Source organism: Notothenia rossii (assembly GCF_949606895.1).
Source record: "Notothenia rossii genome assembly, chromosome: 7".
NCBI lineage: Eukaryota > Metazoa > Chordata > Actinopteri > Perciformes > Nototheniidae > Notothenia > Notothenia rossii.
In genome coordinates, this window is record NC_136905.1 from 1,105,491 (window position 1) to 1,114,080 (window position 8,590).

The window sequence follows — 8,590 nt, forward strand, 5'->3', positions numbered from 1 at the left end:
ATGGCAAGATCATTGGGACCTTAGTGATACAGGAAGACATCTTTATACAATTCAAAGGTATGTGGGGGCTGGAAGGAAGGTGGGGTTTAAAAGAAGGGAGGAAAATGTCATTTCTCGGATGAGAATAGGTCATACAGGTCTCAATCATACATTAAGTATGAAAGCATCCAACCGGAAAGTGTAAACACTGCAGCCAGCCAGAAACTGTTGAGCATGTTTTACTGCTTTGCAGGAAATATAGTACTCAGAGAAATGTGTTTTTCCAGACACTGAAGAAAGCAAAATTCCATGACTTGTCGCTTTCAGGGCTGTTAGGGAAAACATCAGGCAATATGTATCGTGAGATTATTACATTTCTAAGAGAAATTAATACATTTGAAATAATCTAGAGTTTTGGTTCTTTGTTTTATTTTGTTTCTTTTGTTTATTGTTTTCTGCATAGTCTCTTGTCCTGTCCAGTTGGTGGCGGTAATGCACCGACAAGTTGGTTTGCCAACCGCCAATAAACACAGAAGAAGAAGAAGAAGAAGAAGACGAAGAAGAACCTGGATCCATGTGGCGTCTCGTCGCTACGGTTCTCTCTCTGTGTGTTCCTGAGAAAGTGTGTGTGAGCTCCAGCACTACTGATCCATCATCTGTGTGTCTGGATAAACCTCTGAATGGACTCTGTGCTCTTTTTTCTGGAGCGTTTACCTCGGACTATAGGAGCTAGCTTAGCATGCTAGCTGGAAACACGTTAGCAACACTAGTCAGATTGAGAGTTTGACCGAGAGAGAAACGGTGTGTTTAACGGAGTCTGCAGGGAAAGGTGATCTAGGAAACATGAGTAAAGTAAAAATGCTGCTGTCGTTGAAGAAGCAGCGAGTCACTGCTGCTAATGAAGAGATATTTGCTCTGTTTGAACAAACAATAGCAGAGCTCGAGGAGGAGCTGTCTCTTTCCAAAGAGGAGAACAAGAGACTCCAGAAACTACTGGACGCTGTTTTACAGCCTCAGCTTCGGATCCACAGAGCAGGTCTGTTCCCTTTACCCTTAATTAACACTTTACACTCTTCAGTAGCACTTTATTATCACATTAATAACCCTTTAGACCCTTTATCAGCACTTGCTGCAGGTAGTACATCCTGAAGTAAAAGTACAAACACCACACTGTGAAAATACTCCATCACAAGTTAAAGTACTGCATTCATATCTTATTTAAGTAAAAGTATGTAAGTTAAATACATGTACTTTATTATAATAATTCAAATGTATTACGGAAGAGCAAACCTACCAAAAATAAATATATTTATAAAAATACATAGCCTACTGTGTAGTGATCACTTATTAACACACTCACACATAATTCACACATGGAACTACAGGTTGGGGCTATTGTTTCCGCACTAACATTATGTGGTTACATATTTATATATTGTGTGTCCTCCTGGTTTCTTTCTCTTGTCTTCCTGGGCTGCGACCCGACAACATGTCCGTTTCTGCTGCTCATTAAAGCCAGCAACATACCTTCGATGCACCGCCTCCGACTCCTATCTCTCGGCACTACAACATTGAATAATATGCCATTTAATGTACTGATTTAAATATGACTCATGCATGTGGGCACTAATTGGTTAAATGTGACATACATTGATACTTTAGTTTTAATGTGCTTCTTTATTCACCTTTTCTTTTTAAATGTGTAAAAGCAAATAAAAACAAATACTTTGGATTAATTCAAATTGCGGGAGAATAATTCACAAAGAAATTAATGACTACATATTAGGGATGCTCCAATCGATCGGCCACCGATCGATATCGGCCGATACTCACTCTCTACCGATCGATCGGGCGCTCTAAAAATGCCGATTGCATGACTTAAAATGATGACGTAAAATACATGACACTTTGCTCTGTGCGCAGCAAAACAAGCTCGCCAAAATGGCTTCACCAGTCTGGCAGTATTTTAAGGTGTCCGAAAAGGACAATAAAATAGCGGTATGCAACGTTTGTGAAGCCTGCAGCTCCACCCGCTGTGACGGACCGGTGAGCGAAACACACACTCAGTTAGACCTAACGCACTTAGCTATTTGATCTACCTCTGCAACAAGCTAAACTAGTTATACATATGTTTATTGTTCACTGTTGGGTCAATCATTACTGGATCAGTGAGCTGCATGAGATACTGACAGGCTGTCAGGAGAGGGGGGGAGAGAGAGAGAGAGGGGGAGAGAGAGAGAGAGCTTCCGCTCATTTCTCCCGTGTTATTATCCAAAGTTAATGTAAACTTGAATAATGTACTTAATCTCAATGTAATAATTATGTTGGTTGTTGTTTGTGGAAGCTCCAGTGAATGAGCCCCATTAACTGAGTTTTAAACATCACTTTAAATGGAAGATCCCCATAGGCCCCGCCCACTCGATGATCGGTATCGGCCGATACTGATTCCGGCGATTGGCGATCGGCCCCAAAATTGGCGATCGGAGCATCCCTAATAAATATGTTCAATAATAAATCTAATCTAAATCTAATCTAAAATGTTTCTTGATAAAGAATAGGGGAACTGGTACAAAGGTCATTAAGTAATTAAAACATTAATATAAATTAATGTAAAATCTCATCAATCAATTATTGCCAACATGTATTTACATATATATATTTCCACTGTCTAATGTCCAATCCTCTTTCTTGGCCCAAACAATTCTCTTCTTCTTGTTGTTCATCCTCAGTAGTTGATCTTTGCAGCAATTGGACCTTGAAGGCCTGATTCACGCAGTCTCCTCTGAACAGTGGATGTTGAGATTGTCTGCTACTTGAGCTCTGTGATCATTTATGTGGGCTCTAATCTGAGGTGCTTTAATTTGCGGTTTCTGAGGCTGGTAACTGATGTGTTTATCCTCTGAGCAGAGGTAACTCTTCCTCTTCCTTTCCCGGGTGGGGGGGGGGGGGGGGGTCCTCATGAGAGCCAGTCTCATCATAGCGCCTCATGGTTTTTGCGACTGCACTTGAGGATACATTCAAAGTTCTTGACATTTTCAGGATCGACTGGCCTTCATTTCTTAAAGTGATGATGGACGGTCGCTTCTCTTTACTGAGTTGAGTGGTTCTTGCTATAATATGGATTACAACAGCAGTCAAATAGGGCTTTCCACTGTGCACTAACTCTACCTCTGCACAACACAACTGATGGTCTCAAACACATTCAGAAGGTCATTCCACACATTGACTCTTGACAAGGCACACGTGTTAATAGAAAACCATTCCAGGTGACGACCTCATGAAGCTGACTGAGAGAAGCCAAGAGTGTGCAAAGCTGTCATCAAGGCAAAAGGGGGCTACTTTGAAGAATCTAAAATAAAAATAATATTCTTGATTTTTTTAACACTTTTTTGTTAACTAGATAATTCCATATCAATCAATCAATCAATCAATGTTTATTTATATAGCCCAATATCATAAATGTTACATTTGTCTCAGTGGACTTCACAGTTTGTACAGAATATCAGTATGACAATACGACACCCTCTGTCCTTAGACCCTCACATCGTACAAGGAAAAACTTCCAGAGAAAACCCACAGTTTAAAGGGAAAAATGGGAGAAACCTCAGGGAGAGCAACAGAGGAGGGATCCCTCTCCCAGGACGGACAGACGTGCAATAGATGCCGTGTGTAAATTGAAAAGATAATACATTTGCAACATAGGTAGTCCAAATGTTTGGAAATGCATGTGTGTATAATAGGAAGATGAATCCACGAGGATATCCATCCAGGACTTATGATCCAGGACCACAGCCACGACTCAAGATCCAGGACTCGCGATCCATGAAACAGGACCGCAGGATCATCCATGACTCCGGATCCCGGCGTATATAGACACCAAAAAGAAAGAAATTTGGGGAAGCTGGGTTAATCGGAACATGAGAGTACACAGGTATAGACAGAGAGAAGGAAGAAGTAAGATGTCCCCTGACAAACTAAGCCTATATCAGCAAAACTAGGGGCTGAATCTAATCGGCCCTAACTATAAGCTTTATCAAAAAGGAAGGTCTTAAGCGCACTCTTAAAAACGGATAGGCTGTCTGCCGTCCGAACACAAACTGGAAGCTGATTCCACAAAAGTGGAGCTTGATAAGAAAAGGCTCTGGCTCCCATTGTACTTTTAGAGACTCTAGGAACAACCAACAACCCTGCATTCTTGAAACGCAATGCCCTAGTAGGACAATAGGGTATAATGAGTTCTTTAAGGTAAGATGGCGCCTGCCCATTAAGGGCTTTGTAGGTGAGAAGAAGAATTTTAAATTCTATCCTGTGTTCTATAGGGAGCCAGTGTAAGGCATCCAGAACAGGAGTAATGTGGTCCCTTTTCCTAACTCTGGTTAGTACACGAGCTGCAGCATTTTGAATCAGCTGAAGCGACTTGACTGACTTCTTGGTACACCCTGATAATACGGAGTTACAATAATCCAGCCTTGAAGTAAAAAATGCATGGACTAGTTTCTCTGCATCGTTTTGAGGCAAGATATGCCTGATTTTTGCAATGTTACGTAGATGGAAGTAGGCGGTCCTTGAAATTGATTTTATGTGGGTGTTAAAGGATAAATCCTGATCAAATATAACACCAAGATTCCTTACAGTCTCACTGGAGGCCAAATTAATGCCATCCATAGTTAATATATCTTTAGATAATTTGTTTCGTAGATTCTTCGCGCCAAGTACAATAACTTCAGTTTTGGTCGTGTTTAACATAAAAAAATGTAAGGTCATCCACGTTTTTAAGTCCTTGAGGCAGTCTTGAATTTTATTTAGATGATTAATTTCATCAGGCTTGATTGATAAATATAGTTGAGTATCATCCGCATAACAATGAAAGTTTACAGAATGATTCCTTATAATATTGCCTAACGGAAGCATATATAGGGTGAACAAAATAGGTCCAAGCACTGAGCCCTGTGGCACTCCATGGCTAACTTTGGTTTGCATGGAAGATTCATCGTTGACATGTACAAACTGAGAGCGTTCAGATAGATAGGACCTAAACCAGCCTAAAGCAGTTCCCTGTATGCCAACTAAGTGCTCTAGTCTTTGCAATAGGATATCATGGTCGATAGTATCAAATGCAGCACTAAGATCGAGCAAGACAAGAATAGAGACAAGTCCCTTGTCTGAGGCTATTAGAAAGTCATTTGTGACTTTAAAAAAGAGCTGTCTCTGTGCTATGATGTGTTCTAAAGCCAGACTGAAAATCTTCAAATAAATCATAGTTTCTTAAGTAATCACACAGCTGTTTTGCGACTGCTTTCTCAAGAATTTTTGAGAGGAACGGAAGATTAGAAATAGGTCTATAGTTGGCTAAAACCTCTGGATCGAGGTTGTGCTTTTTAAGAAGCGGTTTTATCACTGCTACTTTGAATGATTGTGGAACATAGCCTGATAATAAAGACATATTCATAATATTTAATAAAGAAGTGCTAATTAATGGAAAAACGTCTTTCATATGTGTTCTTTCATAGTTTTGATGTATTCAGTGTTAATCTACAAAGTAGAAACAAATAAATAAACAAAAAACATTGAATGAGAAGGTGTCCAAACTTTTGACTGGTAATGTATATAAAACACACATGTGAACATTTGGCAGGTTCCCTCATCTATAATCATTTATACAAGCGCAACTTTGAACATGTACAGCAGTAAAATGCAACATACAAAATAATCAAGAAACAACATAAATTAAACACTGACAGGGAACGTTTTACTGCACCATCATTACTGTTACATAGGAAGGTGCCGTCAAATGTTCTGTTAATACTTGCATACTTTTACTTAAATAAGGTTTGAATGCAGTATTTTCATTCTTTACTGTAGGCGTAGTGTATCTGTGAACGATCCCAAATACAATTCCTTGTTTACATTGCGGCTAGTGCTACGCCAGAAGAAAAAATCCTTTTACATTTTTAACTGGAAGTGGAAAGGGGCTGGGCTACATGAGGTGACTTGAGCCAACACAAATACACAATAGGTGGGACTAAGAAAGATAATGTAAAAAATATAAAAACAAAGGTATTAATTAGGGCTGCAAAATGTCCCCCATTGTAATGGTGATGAGATGTTTAAATGCTAACACTTAACAGTTTGTTCTGACTGTGTTTCCTGTTTCCTGCAGACGTCCAGCAGCTGGTGGTGGTTAAAGGAGAACTTCTCCCTGACCAGCAGGAGTGGAGCACCAGTCTGGACCAGGAGGACCCAGAGCCCCCCCCACACATTAAGCAGGAACAGGAGGGAGAGCAGCTTCAGGAGCTGGAGGAGGGTGATATCACCAAGTCCACTTTCACTCCTGACCCTGTGAAGAGTGAAGATGATGAAGAGAAACCTCAGTCCTCTAAGCCTCATCAAAGACAAACTGAACACATGGAAACAGAAGCTGATGGAGATGACTGTCGAGGACCAGAACCAGCCAGGAACTCAGATCCAGAGAGCAGTTTACAAACAAAGACTGAGGACCACAATGAAGACTCTTCTGGACCTGACACTGAAGACTCTTCTGAACCTGACACAGAAGACTCTTCTGAACCTGAGACTGAAGACAGTGCTGATTGGAAAGAGACCAGAGAACCTGCCTCAGGCTCAAACTCACTGAAAAATAGACATGAATCTGTCAGTGATCCACAACGTAGTGCTGAAAAGAAACCATTCAGCTGCTCAGTCTGTAAGAAAGCTTTTTCACATAGTGGACCTTTAAAGTCACACATGAGAGTTCACACAGGAGAGAAACCATTCACCTGTACAGTCTGTGAGAAAGCTTTTTCACATGGTGGAAGTTTAAAGGAACACATGAGAATCCACACAGGAGACTTACCACACAGCTGCTCAGTCTGTAAGAAAGCTTTTTCACGGAGTGCATATTTAAAGAGACACATGATAATCCACACAGGAGAGATACCACACAGCTGCTCAGTCTGTAAGAAAGCTTTTTCACGGAGTGCACATTTAAAGAGACACATGAGAATCCACACAGGAGAGAAACCACACAGCTGCTCAGTCTGTAAGAAAGCTTTTTCACATAGTGGAAGTTTAAAGGACCACATGAGAATCCACACAGGAGAGAAACCACACAGCTGCTCAGTCTGTAAGAAAGCTTTTTCACATAGTGGAAGTTTAAAGGACCACATGATAATCCACACAAGAGAGAAACCACACAGCTGCTCAGTCTGTAAGAAAGCTTTTTCACAGAGTGGAAGTTTAAAGTCACACATGAGAGTCCACACAGGAGAGAAACCATTCAGCTGTACAGTCTGTAAGAAAGCTTTTTCACAGAGTGCACATTTAAAGTCACACATGAGAATCCACGCAAGAGAGGAAAAATAGATCTGCGAAGTTTGTGACAAAAGATTTAAATGGGATAATCGTTTAAAAAGACCAAGTGTATTGGTAAGGGAATACATTTGACTATTTCGTATCCTGATGCCGTTACATGTAATACGTTACTCCCTAAGCCTGTTTTCACCCACCTGTAACCGATTCACTAATAATCACAATTATTCATTTCTTCGACCCCTTGAGACTATTTCTTGTTTAATAATCGTTACATCTCCTCAGGACCAAGTTCCCGTGTCCTGCCTTTCACCTGCTGATCATCTATTGCTCATTTAAGGTGGACTTACCTTTACAAGTGACCAGCTAGTCTTAGTGTCTTAATGCTAACGTCTTGTAAAGTGATGCTAGACCAACAACGCGCTTTTGGTTTGTGTGCTCTCTGCAGGACGGTGTATGTACACAAAGATTGTTTATGAAATGAGAGCTTCACTCTGTTTTTGCTGTCTATACAACGCCAACAGAGCGATACGTCTTCTTTCCAGCAGATGGCATACATTTTACATCATGCAGTTCAACTGTCATCCACATATTAGAGATTCAAAACAGCAATGTGTGAGATAAGGCTAGTAATTGAATATTTCAACAGAATGTGAAGAGGTTACAGTCTTGAGGCCATGTCCAATATGTTTGTGTTTTTGTTTGATTAAATCTACTGAAATGAGCATTCAATGACTCAATTATTCTGAATTACTGTCATTACATCATGGGTTTGCATTGCAATATTAGAACGCATAAAACTTTATTTCTTCCAAGTTGCGGGTGTTCATTGTTTAGAAGTCCGCTGTGTTTCATCCAAGCTTCCACTGCGTACTCCGATAATGCTGAAAGTATCTGTTGCATGCTTTACCTGCTCCAGTAAAACAAGTGTAATTGACTGTACAGACAAGAGATAGTGGATGGATCCAGAGGAGAACCAGAAGATAGTCCGTAGAGAGCCTTCAGGTTCTGAAAATGATCAGGGATAGAGCTAGAAAAAAAACTCCAAAAACCTGAATAGAGCTAGAAGATAGCAAAGCCAAGAAAGACCCAGACAGGAAGGAGCCAAAAGAGTTTGTATTTTTTATTTTGTAATATTCAAGCTCTTTTAAGATATTAGAACTTCCTATCTCAACATGTATCCTTTTATGCATTAAAAAAAACCTTACATTTTTGCTGCCAATTATTGAGATTGTTTCACAGCTTTATCTTAAATATTTAGACTTTTGTCTTCACATATAGATTACATAGGAGGAACAGCACG

The 8,590-nt window shown here is 40.1% G+C and overlaps 1 protein-coding gene across 1 annotated transcript; it reads left to right on the plus strand.

Annotated features, from left to right (window-relative positions):
* Positions 1 to 837: 837 nt before the first annotated feature.
* Positions 838 to 7,657, plus strand: LOC307013476 (uncharacterized protein; the record flags this gene model as incomplete). Its single annotated transcript, XM_079640874.1, has 3 exons — positions 838 to 1,015; positions 6,140 to 6,350; positions 7,573 to 7,657. 3 exons carry the CDS (start codon positions 838 to 840, stop codon positions 7,655 to 7,657), a joined length of 474 nt encoding a protein of 157 aa, XP_079497000.1.
* Positions 7,658 to 8,590: the final 933 nt, after the last annotated feature.